Below are 19,089 nucleotides of genomic sequence, written 5' to 3' on the forward strand. Positions count from 1 at the left end.
GCAAGTACACAACTTCAAATTGATCATGGTTGGTGAACCAGCTCTGGACCAGAGCAGCCCAATGGAAACTAACATTATCCCAGACAACAACAAACCTGGGCTGCTCTGGTCTATCCTGTACAACTGCATCATGTGCATCTAGAAATGTGATTATGTGTTGCGCATTATAGGGACCCAGTTTGGCATGATGGTGCAGTAGCCCTCGAAGACTTATTGTGGCACACAATGTGATATTTCCCCCGCGCTGCCCCGGGACGTGCACAATTGCCCTTTGGCCAATTATATTACCTCCCCGTCACCTGTTTTTGCTAAGGTTGAATCCAGCTTCGTCAATGTAAATACATTCATGAGGCTGGGCAGCTCCATCCATGTCCAAGATTCTCTGTAACAAAAAATACATATTGTGGATAGCTTTACTGAAAGCACACAACTACACTACTACACATACAGAACCGCCCCACCCCACCACACAGGTACCTATGTAGCTTTCTGAATGTATCTATGTTTTACTGATCCAGTGGTACATATTCAGCTGTTACTGGACTGCACCCATTCATGTCGAAGTTCTTTGACCCTGACACTGTTCCTCTCAAATGGGACCCTTTACAATTGCTTCATGGTCATGTTGTGCTTTACCAAGATGCGTCTGATAGTGGTAATGCTTACTCGATTTATGTTGTTGAATACTTGCCTATCTGCAAGTTTTTGTTGCTGTAGCTGGTAGAGATGGATTGCATTGTTTGCTCTGACTAGGTTCACTATCGCAAGTTCCTGCTGTTGGGTGAACAGGCGTTGGTGTCCACCCCCAGTAGGTCTTCTAGCCATTCTGTAGAAAAATGCAACCACAAATTGTTATTGTTTGCTTCTTTTTTACAGTACTGTATATACTGTACTTTACTGTATTTACCATACACAGTACTGAAACATCTCAACACGTTATCACGGTATGTTTCACAAAACTACCACTTTTGTTCAAAAAGGAGCATTAGCCACCCTGCAATACAGTACATGTGATACGGTAACATGATATGGTACAGTACTGTAAATACTCTAGATACAGTCTGAGTAGAGTAGAGAGTTGAAGACATACCTGTTTTCCAGTCAGAATGTCCTTATTGAAACGGCTTAGATTAGGGTGGACTCTCTGCCCAGCTTCCCTCATAGTCAGGCCATGATTTATGACATGGTCCACCAAAGTTGCTCTTATGTCATCCGAAATAATGGTCCTTGCATGGACTCTTCGACCACATCTTCCACTCTCTCTCTGTCTTCCTCTGCCTCTAGCTCTCCCTGCCTCCATGCTTGCAAAGTTCTCAAAATGGCTTAACTGAGGCCTTTTTGTAGCTGGCTGATTGGTGTTCAGTTTTGTAAGTAAGTATTTTCAGGTGTATGTCTAAGTATTTTCAATTAACCAATGTGTGATGTATTTTGAATAGATGTGTTTTCCCAATGGTACCCTGAGATTTCATTTTTGCAACTAAGTGTCTTATGTATGAAATAGTGTGTAGTGTGCAGGAGCAAGTGTGTTGCAGAAAGGAGTGTGTTACAGAATTGCAACTAAAGTGCAAAGCAGCGCTTTTGTTTAAGGTATGGTTACACTTTGTTTAAGGTATAGTAACAACAACTTCAAGTTATGTTATTTTGGTTTAAGCATGTGTCTATAGTGTTCAAGCAATGGGTAAAAACTGATTCCACTGGATACGGTACAGCTACGGTACGGCTGCGTTACGGCTCCGGTACGATTGTGCTCCGTCGTCCTCGTCCGGCAACCCCCACCAGTTGCGTTTTGAGTCTGCCACGGCGCAGCTCCGCCGATCAGCTGGAGAAACGAAACCGAGGAATTCCCGCGATAATTACATTATCACACACGAACGCAGTTATATGTATGTGTTATAAACACAACAACATGAAGTGTTCCCGACCGACAGATTAGAAGAGGAGCTTGTATTTGTCTCTTTTTTGAGGTTTTTGTGTTTGTATCAACACGGAGTGTTTTATTTTGAAAATCAACCGGATTTCTTGTTGTTGTTTCGTGTCTGACTTCCTGTCTGCTCTGTGCTAAATTCGGCTGAATTGCTGCGTTGTGTTGCGGCGTCCGCCAGAATAGAAGTCCTGCGTATCTGCTCCGCAGGGCTGCGGACTGCCGGAGCTGGGACGCAGCAGACACGCAGCGTAGCGGACCTCGTGGAAGTTAATACATAGACTAAAGTGCTACGGATCAGCTCCGCCGCCGTGGCGGAGCCGTAACGCAGCCGTACCGTATCCAGTGGAATCTGCGGGTGAGACTCAAGTTGTTGTGCTCGGTTTAGGTGTAGGGAGGACCCAAATGCGGACACTGAGGCTGGAACTGATTTCAGGAGTGATTTATTTATTTCAGAATGGGAGGCTGTAGATGGTGCGGGAGCTGCGCGCTCCAGGCGGAGTCTCCAGCCGTTTCTCAATATGCGTTCTCTATGCTCTGTACTTCTGTTCTTGTGGACTTGAGAAACGTCATCAGCGCCGGACCAAGTACTGTTCCAATTCAAAGTTTGCATCTGGCCAAGTACGGTCGAATACCCCGGATGTGTTCTTGCCCCGCCCATTTCATCGAGGATGCATCGGTGGAGACTTGTGTGGACTTCGGGAAGTTACGTATCCCAGAATGTATTTCGTGATAGCAATGGCCGAGGAGCGGAGCGGACCGTCCTCCCATTCTCCCGTCCTCCCGTCCCCCGGGAGTTCGTTCTTCCAACTGAACTCCGCAAGTCCAGACTCCCGGAGTTCACAAGTTCGAACTTGGCGTACTGGGTATTGAGAAACGGCTTCCGTCTGGTAGCGTGGAGGTGCAGGCGTGGTGGCCCACGGGGAGGCCGGTGGGAATGTGGTGCGTCGAGACGCTGGAGAACACTGAGTCCGCTGGCTGCAGAGGTGCGGAGGGCTGGATGGCCGGAGCAGGTGACACAGGGAGCCGGCGGGCTGGTGAACACAGAAAAACACGAGAGCAGTTAGTCTTTCCTAGAGTGCGGAACGAAACGAAACAATTAGCAATCGAGAGTTTCACAGGAGCCATATACCACATCACGTAGATATAATCATCTGGCAGCAGGCAGCGTGAAGAGCAGGGCTTTATCAGCAGCCGCTGATTGCCAACCTGCTGCAGGTGCGCATCTGACAGTTAGGAAAGCTCCACCCAGCCTCTCCAAGCACCTCTGCAAGCACAAAACAAAAGAGACCACACCAAGCACCAAAAATCCCCCACCAAAATATCACAAGACACAACACAAGTATAATTAAGTATTGTTTCCTTACAGAGCGTTTCCCAGCCTGAAGACTGTGTTCATACTGGGTATTTGTTGGTTTGTGTTTTGAACTGGGACGTCAGTTTGACTCGTCCATGTTCCTTCTTATAGTTTGGTATCCAATACAATATTAGTTTAAAAAGAAAACAAATATGTCCTTAATCCTGACAATGTCATGTGAATGACTGACACTGTATATATGAGTTAACATCAAGTCCACCTTAAGTACACTTAAAGGTATATTCCAAATCTAAAATTATACCTCAATAGTTTCCTAATAGTATACTTTAAAATACAAACATAATATATAATAAGTAAGTTGACTGTAAGTCTTAAAGTGGCAACATATAACTTTTCCGGGGCGCTGTGGCAGAAACGCAGGTCGTCCCATTCATTGTAATGAGGGTAGTCTGTGTTGGTTGTGGCAGTGCTGGTCACACGGGGCTCTAAAAAGAAAAAGCAGCCGGCTGCGGCGAAAGGGTTGAAACCGACTCAACTTTCAAAGAAATGCAGCCCAACATCACGTTACAAAGGCCAATCACATACAGTGAGCTGGTGATCAGACTGGCATCATGAATGAGTGAAGCCACAGTGGAGTGTGATGTAGTCTGTCATGTGTTCACTCAGCTCGGCTTTGTACACCAGTTTAAACACATCTGTGGATGATGCCAATCACTGTAGGACCCACATGCTTAACCCCCTGTGGCAGAGTCATGACAGCAGATTGTATGAGAGCAGGACGGGTCAGCAGCAGGCCGTGTTATTTAGCATGGCTAAATGCTACAGAGGAACACACACACACACAAACACACACACACACATTTCTTTGTGCAGAGCTACAGTATGTTTCACTTGTGATCAGTCGGTTTGGTCTTGTGCTCCAGTTTAAAACACAGTAATGATCTGCCTCATCCTGGTTGTCAGCTGTATCTTTAATCTGTGGATGAGGACAAATGATCACAGGTAGGACCAGCATGCTAGAAGCATAACAACATAGCTTCAGCATAACTGATCACTGACGGATAAAGTTCACAACACGTCACACACACGGACCATGGAGTGACACTCCCACATCACCACACAACTCTGTGCATTTCATGCACCCTTAGTGTTTCCAGGTGGTATTATTGTTGGCCCCACTGTTGCAAAGGCAACTGGATCGTTTCCATTTTCCTCAGAGTCACAAATAACAACACAAACAGACCAAACATGAGTGTATTCAATCATTTAGTCTATGACAGGATGGGATGACCAGGTCCACCTCCCTTCTCTCAGGTGACCATTACATTGCGCAATCAACATTTCAATTTGCGTCAAAGCAAAAAACTTGAGTAGTACAGGAAGTTCACTGAGTTTACTCGATGTTACAGCCATGACTGTTCACCTGTAGTGGAGTTCACAGTAGAGTTGCAGTACAAAATAAAACATGTGTGTATGAAGGTGTCCCCCTGACAGCTCACCTGGTAGAGCATGCGGCTCACGTATGGAGTCGAGTCCAGCAAGATTACTTGCAGTAAAAGCTGGAGGCATGCAGGAGTTAAAAGGTGCCAAACAACGTACAGAATAATCACCAGATTCTAAAAATAAAATTCACTTGGAGTAGACTTGTGTTTTGTAAGGGGGGCTGTTAGTGTTTCATGGTGTCTGAGGCTGTGCAGTAGAGCACCAGGCCACAGAGCAGCTGGCACTATTTATTCAGTGTCACTAGTTTTTAGTTCCAACTTTCTATCACCATTTTGACTCAGAGGGAAACGATGATATATATCATATCTGCATACTCGTGAAAAAAATCTGAAGAAGAAATTTTTTAATCTTCTTTAATGTCTGTGTTTTATTTTTCAGCAGAACTTATTTTCAGTGGAAAATATTTGTGTCAGTGCCAGTGCAACTTTTTCAAATCCAGATGTTTCAATGCCAAAGTTTCCTGTTTCACTTCAGGTTTTGTTTCAGTGACACAGTTATTTTCAAAGTGAGGGTTTACCATCACTGTTCTAGCGTCATAGTTTGTAAGCATCAGTACGGTTAAAAGTAAAACTAATAAAACAGTGGTTGGATAAGGGAACAGCGCAACAATCAGCAATACGTTCATGTATACACCACAATACTGTACAAAAGCCCTACACAAGAATATTGTCCCATTACTTAGGTATTTTCAGATCCCTAATTATCTTTTTAAAGATTAAATGATCAATTTCAGATGGTAAACTCTCTTTCTGGTTTATATTATTGTGTCCATAACTATTCCCCAAAATAAATAAGAAGCGCTCAATTGAAAAAAGACATCCCGTGTCCATCTGGACTTGCGGTACCTGCAGAGCAATTGTTTCCATGACAGAATAAAATCTTATCACCCCAGTACTTGGCCCAGAACATCACATCAGTTTCAATAAAACAGGCCTCTTGTAATAAAATACAGTGTGGTTTCTTGCTTTTGTGGAAAAGAAAATGTGCTACACATGTTTTACCACATGATGCAACATGTGGGAACGTATAAAATATTTGATCATATGTTGTGTCATATGGAGTACATGTGGAAATTATGGTACCACGAGTCACAACATGTGGTAGCACCATGTAACCTCCCATTGAACCCATACAAAGTCCCATGTAGAACCTGTGGGATTACATGTGAAATGTAAAACATTGAACCATCTACCATGGCTGCTGGCAGTCCTGGTTTAGATTTGTGTTTAAATGGTTAAAATATTTCATAGACAATGTCGGTACTAAGACATTTGGTGTACACCCACTTGGTAAGCTAACATACTAACAACATTATTGTACAGAGAGGAGAGGGTTAAAGAGAGAGGAGCAGAGCCTCTGATGAGAAGGCTACTGTCTGAGTTTAACCACACAGACACACAGACACACACACAGTGTACAGAAGAAGTAATGTGGCTGTTCGGGCAGACACAAACACAGTGTTGTGTTCCTGCTGTCAAACTGGCTTCACTCTTGATGTACACACCTTTAAACAACCACTACTGCTGACAAAAGTCTATCTGATGTGACTCATGCTCAGATGTTCACAGATAATGTTTTAAAGTTTGATTCACCTTAAATTCACTCTTGTTCGCTGACTAGTCTATGCTGGAAGCAGCAACCGTGACCAAATGAAACACACTGTTACTTACCCTAACCCATGTGGATTTCTCTGGTTTGAACATTGTTGGGGAAAAAAATGGGATAATGTACGAAACACAACTCAACAACATAAAGAACAAAGGTCGACATTTTAATGCAGCATTCTTACATATTATATTTTTAAATCCCCATCAAATGAAGGGCGGATATTTCCTGCAAAGATCGTTGGGTAGGGAGGGACTTGTCAGGCTCGTTACACCTGTAGCTCCTGGCTGACCTGTATTAAAGCTGGCTACAGACCATGCTCTGGTTCTGTCTCCTTCATCATGTCAGACCCATGGACATTCAGCTTTACACATGTATATTATCTGCTAATTCTTACTTTACACGCACTTCATGATGCGCTCACACATACAGTACACTCCTGACACCACTGATATCACTGATATCTACATTTTCTTCATTTGTAGTTTGAGCAAAATAAAAGCTCATCAAGGTGATGTTTGTATGAGCTTCCTCTTTTGTTATAAGACAGAGCCATGTTGTAACACTGTCTAACAGCAGCTTTACTCTGTAAACCACCTCCTTACTGGATTCCCTGCAGTCAAACTGGCTGCATTTGGTCTTGGGTCTTGGAGCAGCCAGAGGACATAAGAGGCAAAACCAGAAAACATTTATCCTTAAAATATGACCCTGTCTCACCCTTATCAGTGAATAAAGTTATAAGTTTGTGTTTTTGTACAGTATCAGTGAAACCTGGTTGACATGTTTTTTGATGTGTTTTGCATGGATTTCACATGTCATCCCATAGACTTCACATGTAATCCCATAGACTTCACATGTAGTCCCATAGACTTCGCATGTAGTCCCATAGACTTCACATGTAATCCCATAGATTTCACATGTAATCCATAGACTTCACATGTAATCTCATAGACTGCACGTGTAATCCATATATTTCACATGTAATCCATAGACTTCACATGTAATCCATAGACTTCACATGTTATCCAATAGACTTCACACGTAATCTATAGATTTCACATATAATCCCATAGACTTCACATGTAATCCATAGAATTCCAGTGTAATCCCATAGACTTCACATGTTATCCAATAGACTTCACACGTAATCCATAGATTTCACATGTAATCCCATAGACTTCACATGTAATCCATAGATTTCACATGTAATCCCATAGGTTTCACATGTAATCCACAGACTTCCCATGTAATCCATAGACTTTCACACTTTCACATGTGGTCTCATAGGTTTTAACATGTGGTCTCATAGACTTCACACGTGGTCTCATAGGTTTCCCATGTGGTCTCATAGACTTCACACGTGGTCTCATAGGTTTCCCATGTGGTCTCATAGACTTCACATGTGGTCTCATAGGTTTCACATGTAATCCCATAGGTTTCACATGTAATCCCATAGACTTCACATGTAATCCATAGACTTCACATTTAATCCACAGACTTTCCATGTAATCCATAGACTTTCACACTTTCACATGTGGTCTCATAGGTTTCACATGTGGTGTCATAGGTTTCACATGGGAATTAAAATGGGCTTCACATATTATGCCACAAAAATGTTCCAAAACCACACATTTCCCATGTGTAAAGTACATGTTTCACATGTGCAAAGATGTGAAGTCTTACATAATCCACATGTGATTCCGCACATGTGAAATACATGTGTTTTTTCTGTAAGGGAGCTGCAAACCCTCAAAAACGAAAAAAAGGAAACAGACTGCTTTAGAATATGAACACAGGTGACCTAATGAGGGGACCACTATTCTTTATTAATTATGTGTATCCAGCCAGACCTCTGCACTCACTGACCTGCTTCTCTGGCCTGCTTGATATGTGGACTTACTTTAAACACTCAGCTCCTTGTACACTGCAGAGCCTTTGGTCAGATGCCAGATCTCTGAAGCGCCTCATCATGGTGATGTGCAGCCAATCTTCAGAGTCATCATTGCTGTCTATCATGTCAATCTCTTGTGGAACGATCATGACTAGATCTGTCACACCTTTCTGGTGTTTTCATTTTCTTCCCAGGACCTCTCTCAGATTGGCATTTCTCTGTCTGATTTTTGTATTCTCTCGTTATGGATTTACAGTCTTCCATTTCTTGAGTGTTGAACTCAAGAGCACTTTTCGCCACTTCTGCAATTATGGCACAGTTGATCTTCAATTGCACATGAATCTCTTGTGGCACACATAACTAAGATGTTGGTCATAGTGGCAAGTATAATAGATACCTCCTCTTCATCTTTTGATTTCATGAGTTGGCCAGAATTTTGGTGGGGGTATCAGGTAGGGCAAAAGTAAAGCCAAGAAGGAGGATGGAATGATGGGAAACACCTGGCTCTCCTCTGATCTAACAGCTGATTGGTTTAGATGTTGACTCAACAAAATTATGTTTCATAGAAACTTTGAATTTTTGGTGAATTGGAGAGATTTTGATTTTATTTCTCAGATTCTGAAGCTTTATTCTGTTAACAGAAAACATGTTGTGTGGCTGATGGTGACATCTAGAGACACTTAAGACTATATTATATACATATTACAGAACATAAGCTAATTTAGCAACACAAACACTTGTGGTTAGTGGGATGTGAGGATTGTTAAACACATTTGTCCAGATGTGAAGTCCTGACAGTCTAAACATCTGACAGATAAATTCTGACAGCTGGTGTTTCTGTGTTTGACTATAAATGTTTGTAATGTATGTATGTACTCTCAGATGGACGTGTCTGATTCATAGGCCTGTACAACAGATTTATGGGTCAATGCTGGAGTGTTTGATTTGTTGTTAGTTGGTGTGTTTGAATGATGCCATGAGGGATGGCTCATGTATATAAAATGGAGGTTGAACCAGGAACAGAAATCACAGATCACCTGTGTGGTTAAAAGGCAGACAATATTTTAATAATCAGCATCAGTTGTAACAGGATGAGAGTGTTTCTGTGACTCCCTGTGCAGCTTCCTGTCTCTGCCTGCTGACCCGTCTGACCTGTCTGCTCTCCAGGAGAGGTGCAGCTCATCTGCAGTGAGCGTCATGATTAAACTCTGAGGTTTGGTCAGGTTCAGCACCCTGGAGGACATCACATCACTGACACTGTCGCATCAGGGAGCTCTGTGTACAATATTAATGAGGTAACTAGAAAAATTGTATTTCCTGCGAAAATACAGTGTGAATGCTGACGGCTGAATTGATTTCGCAAAATCTGCTGAATGTGCTGGAAAAGCAGATTTTTTCAAAAGCTGAAAAGGCAGAAAGGCTGAAAAGTAATAGGTTGAAAGAGCTTAAAAAGCTGAACATTTTGATGGTTGAACGGTTTCTATAGCTGAACATAAAGCTGAATACTTGAAAAAGCTGAAAAGGCAGAAAGCTGAATATTTGAAAAAGCAGACAAGGGTGAAAAGCTGAAAGTAATAGGCTGAAAGAGCTTAAAAAGCTGAACAGTTTGACAGCCAAACAGTTTCTGTAGCTGCACATATGCTGGAGCAGTAGCAGAACCAAAGTTGAAAATGTCCCCATAAGAATGAATGGGAAAACACCTCCCAAACACCTGCAGGTTTAGAAAAAAGTGTAATGGTTATGGCCAAAATATGTATACAGTGAGTAACAGGAGACATTGCTGAACCATGTGATGTGTTTTTTATTTCTGTAGAGTGAAAAATGAGGGCACAAGAGCGAGAGACAAAACCGGTACCGTCTGCTCCACTCCAGAAATTTAGGCTCAATGTTAACACTGCGGTTTATGGGGGAGTTGCTGGAGTGCTTGTCGCTCGAGGGCTTCTACAGCCAAAAGTTTAAGTCCTACATCTGAGATAAGACCAACATCTGAAAGCCAACAAGATTTCCTACATTTCTATGTATATATTGTCTATGTGAAGTAAAAGATGTGGGACCCAAATCAAGCGGAAGAGAGTTTTTTCTAAAGTTTTTGCAGCTGCTCTGATGTCACCCACTCTAGCTCACGCAATACACACCCATTATAAACCCAGAAGACGAGCTAAAAATCCTTCAAACTAAAACTGTGATAATTTCAAAACCGTAAAAGATTTTCAAAAACTAAACACATGCCCAATAGTTCAAGGTCTTGTGACTATTTTGAAGCTGTAATGGTGTCTCTAGCTCAAAGTATGAGGGAGCAGAAGAGGTTGACAGTGGATGAGTTTTAATGGGGATTTGAAGATTTTCCCATTTGTTTCCATATTAATTTTTTTTCTGAAAAAGCTGAATATTTGAAAAAGTTGAAAAGCTAAAAAGCTGAAAAGTGCAAGGCTGAAAGAGCATAAAAAGCTGAACATTTTTATGGCTGAACGGTTTCTATAGCTGAAAGTATGCTGAAGTAGTAGCAGAATGAAATTTGAGAAATTCCCCATAAGGATGAATGGGAAAAATTTGGCAGAAAAAGCTGAATATTTCCAAAAGTATGAAAGATAGAAAAAGAAAAAATGTCCTTAAAAAGCTGAACATTTTGATAGGTGAATGGTTTCTATTAGGGGTGTGACGAGATCTCGTGCCACGAGATCTCGCGAGATTAAACTCGACGATATTTCTCGTCGCATTAAAAATCTTTCTCGCGAGATTTGTGAGCTATCCAAACTTCTATTTTTGACCTGCATTTTGTTGCATCTCGCAGTTTGCCGGTTTCAGTTTCTATGCAAGTTCAATATATGAAGTTGATTCTGCCGCTGAGCCACAACAATCTGCGTCTAAGTGGAGTGAAAAGCTTTTGGCCAGTCAGAGCGCTACATTTTAACACCCTCGCCCACCTGCCCCTCCGAGCCAAATGATTCACACATTCAATTTAATTCAGTGCCTCAAGCAAGCCAGGGTGGCCGGATAACCGATCCCTCTTCGCCCGCTTGCTGTCACTGCTAATCGCGAGTTTCCCCGACGGTGTTGTTAACCACTCGTCAAAGTTACTGTGTGTGTGTTGCAAATAGTAGTGTAGCGCCAGTTAAAATGAATGAAGCTTTTACTGGAGGTGGTCTGAAGTATGGGCTGGGCTAAAAAATCACTCTTGTAGTTTAGTTCAACACCGTAGTTATTTTCCTTTATCCGTGAATGTCCTTATATCCATGTGATGCTTGTTTACCTTTCTCAATCAATTTACTGTCCATTCGCTCCTTTTCCGTTTACCAAACCCTTTCAAAATAAAATACATCCGTTTAACAGGAAGTGTCAAACTAAAATATCTAAAATAATACATAGTTAATAAAAACCAACATGCACTATGTTGGTGTCCTTTACAAGTAGGCTAACTGCACGATGCAGAGACATATACAGCACCACCACAGCTCGGTACTCAAATCAACAACTGCACCTGTGAAGAAAACACTAAGAATTAAAAGAAAACACTAACAGGCCAAAACATTTCAAAATGCATGTGCAACTCGATTAAATAAAAGTCTGTTGGTCCAGTCATATATTTTGTCATTGTAGTTTTCTTAAAATCTCGTCTCGTCTCGTTCTCGTGAACACAATATCGTGTCTCGTCTCGTCTCGTGAGCTGAGAGTATCGTCACACCCCTAGTTTCTATAGCTCAAAATTTGTAGGAGGAGAAGCGAGCTAAAAAACGTACGGAAGCAGGAATAATAATAATAATAATAATAATAATAATAATAATAATAATAATAACTTTAATAAATTCCAGAAGAACAATAGTGTGAATGCTTTGAAGCATTCACAATAATAATACAAACTGTTTCCGTGAGTGAATAAACAAGCTGTTCTCAGAGGAAAATAAGGTTCCGGAACACTGTTCGAAGCCAGAAAGGTGGCAGGGTCCGCCACATATTCCCCATGAATGTTTTTATGATTGGCGATTATTTTATTGTGAAAGTTCGGAGCGGAAGTGCCACAGTCATCCGCTACGAGACTGATTCATGAAGAAACGAAAGCACAGTGGACACCGAGCAGCAGAGTGGATACCGAGCACCAGAGTGGACACCGAGCAGCAGAGTGGACACCGAGCAGCAGAGTGGATACCGAGCACCAGAGTGGACACCGAGCAGCAGAGTGGATACCGAGCACCAGAGTGGACACCGAGCAGCAAAGAGTGTACACCGAGCAGCAGAGTGGACACCGAGGCCAGGTGAGCTGACCACTGTGTGTGTGTGTGACTCCATTGTTTGAACACGTCTGAAAGATGTCCAGGGGGGTATTCCAGAAAGTAGGTTCAACAAACTCTGAGGCTAACCCTGAACCCGAGTTGACTTGCCCTGTGAAGTGAAACTCTGAGTTTTCAGTTCCAGAACAGCTGATCTGAGTTATACGGAGCCCCCCCCCTGGTGTCAGTTGAGAAAAAAAAAGCCCTGTACTAAACTGAGGGAACAGATTGCTAAACTTGGCAACCCGCGTGTCTTTTTTCTTGTTTTGCACCAGAAAAGCTCTAATACTCCATTTTTACTGTACAATAACAACACTTTGGTCCATAAGTTCAGAAAAAAAACAAGAAAAAGGCTTAATTTCTCCAAAATGATACAGTAAAAATGTTTGATAGAGTGGCGGAGTAGTCAGGATGCTCCTGAAGTCAACTGTACCAACCATTGTCAGAACTTATGGACCAAAGTGATGTTACTATACATTAAAAATGGAGTATTAGAGTTTTTCCGGTGCAAAACAAGAAAAAAAAAGACAAATTCTAGGCTTAATTTCTCCAAAATGATACCGTAAAATTGTTTGATAATGACTGAGGGAGTAGTTGGGATGCTCCTGAAGTCAACTGTACCAACCATTGTCAGAACTTATGAGCCAAAGTGATGTTACTGCACAGTAAAAATTGAGTATGATACCTTGTTCTGTGTAAATAAAAGGCTATTTTAATGCCCCCCCACCCATTTAGTAATCTGTTCCCTCAGTTTAGTAATCTGTGCGCACAGTTTAGCAAGTCAGGCTGGTGTTCAAAGACACTCCATTCAGTGTGCTGGAAACAGTGCTGTAGTTGAGGAAGCGCATCTTCAGGCCAGGCTGTGATGGACTTGGTCACTGGAGTTGTGCTTCTTCTTAGGGGTGTGTATGCAGGGGTAAGGAGCAGAGAGAGGTGGTCTGACTGGCCTAAGTGTGGGAGTTGTATGGCTCTTTATGCATGTTTGATGTTTGTATAAACATGATCTAAAGTGTTTTCCCTTCTTGTAGCACAACTTACATGTTGGTAGAATTTAGGCAGGACAGACTTCAGGTTTGCCTGGTTAAAGTCTTCTGCAACAATCTGTACGCCGTCGGGGTGAGACCACTGCAGTTTGTTTATTGTGTCTGACAATAGCGAGAGAGCTATGCTAGTGTTAGCAGCGGGTAGTACTGTATGTAAACAGCCGTGATTAGTGCGACTGTTAGCTCTCTGGGCAGAAAAAAAGGACGGGCTTTAATAGAAATGAACTCTATGTCCGATGAGCAATGTGTATGCATGACTACGTTGTTTTTAGACCAGCCGTTGTGCACGTAAATACACAGGCCTCCACCTCTGCTCTTACCGGAGTCTCTGTTGCGGTCCCATCTGTGCATGGAGCGGCCTGCTAGCTGCACGGCGGCGTCGGATATCAGCGGATGAAGCCAGGTTTCAGATATGATCGAAACACAGCAGTCTCGAGCAAATTGATTTCCCTCGATGAGTAGTTCCAGCTCGTCCATTTGTGGATCAAGGATCGTGCGTTGGTGAGAAACATACTCGGGAGGGGAGGCTTGTGTGGATTTCTCCTCAGTCTGGCTAGTACTCCAGACCGGCAGCATCACTTTTGCTTCCTCTCTCTTTGCCGCCTCCACCGCCTTCGGCACCGACAACAATCCACGGAGCACCCGGTGACCTTGCTATGGCGTGTGGAATGTCGTATGATCGGCTCGACTCTGTTGATATTGTCGATCTGATGCTATGTCCAATGTTCAGTAGCTTGTGGCGACTGTAGACGTGGTTTCTGAACGAAAAGACATACGAAACACACAAAAGAAAAAGAATGAACCCGGAGCTGCGAGCCGCTGCGTCTGTGCGCCCCGCCATCTTGGTCAAGAGGGCTGAGTAGATGAACATGAAGTGGTGCTCACCTCCACCTCCACCACGTCCGCCAGAGGCAGAGGAGCTGGTCCTGAGTCAGGTCGCTGGGTGACCAGAGGCTGAGGGCGTCACTCACCCCTAGGACCCAACATTAGAGGCAGACAGACACTAGAAACACAGACTTTGAAATTACGTTGTTGGAAAAAATACAATAGGCTATACTGATGGTTACTTTTGTAGCTATCTGTGGGAAATAAGGAAAGCCAAATAAAATGTGAGTTATTTCTGTTTTTCTGGCTGCTGGAAGGTGATTGATTAACCTGCGAAGTGATTAAAAAAAACAAAAAAAAGAAGAGGATTGTTCAGATCTGAGGGCACGTCAGCGATGACGTGTAGCCTGATATTCACTGTGCGGCCGGAGAATATAAATGACGGACTGATGAGAAGCGGTCTACTGTTCGGTTCAGTCCTCATAAGGGAGTGAGAGCTCATCTAAATGAATCTAAATTCTCCTCCTGGTGTAAAACTATGTGAATTATTTCTGCTTCAACATTATGGGACTGAGAAGGAAAGGACAGCTGCTGTCAGACAGCTCCGTCAGACTCAGGGTTTCGTCAGGTAAACCTGCCAGTGAGCAGGTTATGTTCACAGAGTAAGTTACCACAGTAACAGACCCAGAGTTTGAGTTACCTCTCGTTCTGGAACTGAAAAATCAGAGTTTCTCTCATCTCAGGGTTAACAAACCCAGAGTTTTCACAAAACCCGCTTTCTGGAATACCCCCCAGCTCTCTAAAACAAAGTTTTAGTGAAACATGCTGCCTGACTTTGAGCCAGGTGAAAATATGTCTCCATCATGTTCGTCCTGAAGATCTGCTAACGGTGCTCCGCCTGCTCGTCCGACACGTTTCATGATAACATGATGATCCTGTTCATCAGTCAACAACAACTTCATCCAATCAGAGCGCAGCACTGGAGACTCTATGGACTCTCTGGTAGGTAGAAAGCTTTCTTAAGATACTTAAAAACAAGGAAGGGTCATGACGTCACTGAATCTCACTCTGGTGCCAGACTGTGCTGTCAGCTGTATTGAAGTCTATGGGAGATGATGGAGAAACACAGTAAAACCAACATTATCTACATCATATGACTTCTGATGAAGAAATGCCTCCACAATATGAAAGGACACACCTCTGTCTCCCATTGACTTCAATACAGCTGACACCACAGTCTGGCACCAGAGTGAGATTCACTGACGTCATGACCCTTCCTTCTTTTTAAGGGTCCTTGAGGCTAACCCTGAAACACTTCATGCTCCGTTCATTAGTCCATTTACTCTGCATGACAACGAGCTGTTATTACTCGTTAATGCTAAACGTTGAAATATTGCTAGAGAGGACAGATTTATAATCAATAATATATCTTTTCTGAGGTATGGCGTGGTCTCTCCTCCGCTCGGAGCAATTTAACTTGTCCTTCACCAGCTGAACCAGCATAAAAACCTATCAAATTGTTTTCTTAACTTCACTTCGCAATTCCGAAGCCTGCAAAACAGCACAAACTTGTTCATCACTCTTGTTGACTCGAGTGAAGCTAACGCTATCGTCGAGCATGCTGCTAACATTAAAAGCGTGTCACCTGAACTTTCACCTGAAGCGCTGCTTAAACACATTGCCACCGTCATTGCCGAAGAAGACAGACGGACGCAAACAATGCTCCAGCAAGTCTTCACCAGCTTTGAATGCAGACTGGTGGAAAAAGTTGACGGTATGGTGAAGCGCATTGATGAGATTGCGGCGTCTACCGACTCCCTCGCTGCACATCAGACCGAATACGAGTCCCGTGTCTCCGCCATGGAAGACGACGTTACTCCGCTGAAGAGGAAACTGACCGCGATGGTGAAAGTAAATGCCGAACTGACAGCTAAATTTACAGATTTGGAGGGTCGCTCCAGGTGAGACAATATTAGAATCTTAAATATCAAGGAGTCGATCGAAGGAAGTGATCTGGTTGGTTTCTTTGAACGACTCATTCCCAGGGTGCTGGAGCTAACGGTCCAATTCATCTCTATTGACCGCGCACATCGAAGTCTCAGGCCGCCTTTGGAGGGTCGTCCTCGCCCTGTCATTGTCAGGATCCATCGTTCCAGAGGTGTCGCCATGATAATGTCTGCAGCAAGATGCAAAGGGACCATCTAGCATGACGGCCAGTCTATCCACTTCGCTCGTGACACCCCTCCGTTGGTCCGGTCTGCTCGTAGAGCTTTCAACCCTGTCTGTCCAGTTATCTGCCTATCTTTGTACTGCTGGCAGTTGGTGAGTCAGTCATTTAACTAGTGCCCCGCTCCCCACACACCACATTTATTTATTTATCCATTTATTTTACATTTGCACGTAATTTCAAGTACCTTTGTTCATTTACTGTTATTTTTATTATTTATTATTGATTCTGGTTTATTGTTTTCCATGACTTAAGACTGCACTTTAGTTAGCCATCTGAGCGGGGGGAGATGGCCACCTTTTGGTGATTATTTGATTAATTAAGTAAGTCTTTTTCTTTTTCAAGCTAGTTTAAGAAGTGTTTTTTTGCCACCTCCTTGTGTTTTAGAAGTTGTAGCACCCTATAATGTAGTAATTTCCTGATAATGTAATAACGTCTGAAAATGTAATAAAATTTGCACTTAACTCAATTGAAAATGTAATAAAACCCAATAATGTAATAACTTCACCAATAATGTAATAAAATAATCTGACTGATATTGTAATAACATTTTTACCAATAATGTAATACCTTATTACATTATTGGGAATTTATTACATTTTCAGGAGTTTTTCTTTTCTTCAAAACTGATAATGTAATACTTGACAGATAATGTAATATATATGTTCATTTTCAGTCCAGAGTTCTACATTTTGTGTTTTGAGAATCTAAGAATGTTATATACACTGGATTTGAAACAACAGAATGACTATTGGGTTAAATTGCAGCCATATGCATATGTGCAAATACTCAGTAAGACCAGGATGTTGTTGCATGTCCCTGAGTGGGTGATGGACTTACCTCCTTGGGAGCCCAGAACTCCAGCTCAGATATAAGCTTCTGAGTAGCACTGGAGACCCAGGTAACTCTTCCCTAAAGGTACCTCTTCACTTCACATATTTCCAACAAATCACTACCTCATGAAAACAACCACAAACCAAAACCAAAGCAACTTTCAGTAACACTTCATTTGAAGAGAGTATACAATAACACCTGCATAAACATTACATGACACCCAACATAAACATAGGCCTACAAATCCACTCATAAATGGTTATTAAATCAATTTCAATGTCAAATTGACATCTCTATGTCAAGTGACATAGTGGCCAGTTGACATACTGTCATATTGGTATACTGTATGAGATTTACTTGTATAAATAAAGATTAAATACAAATAAAAGAATGAAAGTATATATAATTGTTTGTTTCCGCCTGTGCCTCTTCTCAGCACTGCGCAATTGACAGGCAGGTCTACAGGCGTAAAAGAGTAAAAAACAAGCGTCGCTGGGAAAGACTCAATAATGAGATGACAGAAGACCCAACGACTGCCAACAAAAAGAAAGCTGTTTTAAAGAGACTCAGAGGAGTTTGCTTTTGGTAATAAAAGAGTCTCATATTAATGTGGATGAATCTACGTTACCCACTTGTTAATGAGTCCATTTTCAATAAATGTATTGTTTTGTCTTTATAGTTAATTTGATATTATTATTTAGTGGTCGGCTCGCCTAGCATTTCCTAGTTTTGGTTTCCCAGACGCTGCCCGGCGGGTTAGGGTTATGGGGAATAACGCCGCCGAATCGCCGTTTATGGTCGGAACTACGACAGTATCTGTTCGTCTTCAAACCTCCGGCTTTCATTCTTGAATAATGAAAACATTCTTGGCAAATGTTTTTCACTTTAGTCCGTCTTGCGTCGGTCCAAGAATGTCACCATGTGCACAGAAGCTCATGGGAAATGTAGTGTGAAAACACTTCGCTTTCAGAAACTCCTCATAGTCACTTTAAAAGAAAAACCAGTCCTGTTTAAATAACGGTTTCATTACAAAAGGTGATTCACATGCTCCAAGCCCACTGTGTACATTAAATGTGGCGACCGGCTCTGCACCGCTTCATCACTTCGCAGAAAACTTAAACTCAGCCTGCGTTCTGGGTTAAAGCAGATTATCCTGAGATGGCCACAAAAGCACTGAAAACCTTCTTCCATTACAAACATATTATCTTTGTGAAGCGAGGAGTTTTCCGAGGTGACGGCAGCAAAAATGAGATTACAGAGAGTATATTATGGCTAGATGTAACAAAGATGTATTTATTGAATTAAAAATGTTAACAGAAAACCATGTGACCGCCTGCAATCGTTTTTATATTATATGTGTAATGTAAACAGGTAAACGTATGTTAGTCTTTTCTAAAACAACTTTTTCACTTGAAAAAAAAATTGTCCCCCCCGTGAACAGTCCACAGTGAAAAAATGCTGGGGAACCCCTGTCTTAAGCTATTTAGAGAAGTAGCCAAGCCTTGGCTAAAGTGTCAACAAGTTAGCATCAGTAAGAACTAGCATGTAGCCACATGGACAATAAAAACTAGTCTAAAGCCTACAGTACACTATTCTACCATTATCAAACTTTTCCTGGTATCCTACAGAAATCTGAAGGTATTGATGCTGAGACGTT

At 42.2% G+C, this 19,089-nt stretch overlaps 1 protein-coding gene across 3 annotated transcripts in view; it reads left to right on the plus strand.

Moving 5' to 3' along the window:
• The first annotated feature begins 12,287 nt into the window (after nt 1-12,287).
• The window catches only part of zufsp (zinc finger containing ubiquitin peptidase 1), a 98,911-nt gene continuing 92,109 nt past the window's right edge, over nt 12,288-19,089 (plus strand). For 2 of the 3 annotated variants that reach the window (XM_084357734.1, XM_084357735.1), the window contains exons 1-2: nt 12,400-12,488; nt 15,250-15,373. In XM_084357734.1, coding sequence (XP_084213860.1) covers nt 15,298-15,373 — 76 coding nt within the window. In that variant the 5' untranslated portion in view covers nt 12,400-12,488; nt 15,250-15,297. Of the gene's footprint in view, nt 12,489-15,249; nt 15,374-19,089 lie in introns of all 3 variants that reach the window. The other variant, XM_084357736.1, reaches the window with a different exon arrangement.

The sequence above is a fragment of the Pagrus pagrus genome, assembly GCF_965226575.1.
Source record: "Pagrus pagrus genome assembly, chromosome: 7".
Taxonomy (NCBI): Eukaryota; Metazoa; Chordata; class Actinopteri; order Spariformes; family Sparidae; genus Pagrus; species Pagrus pagrus.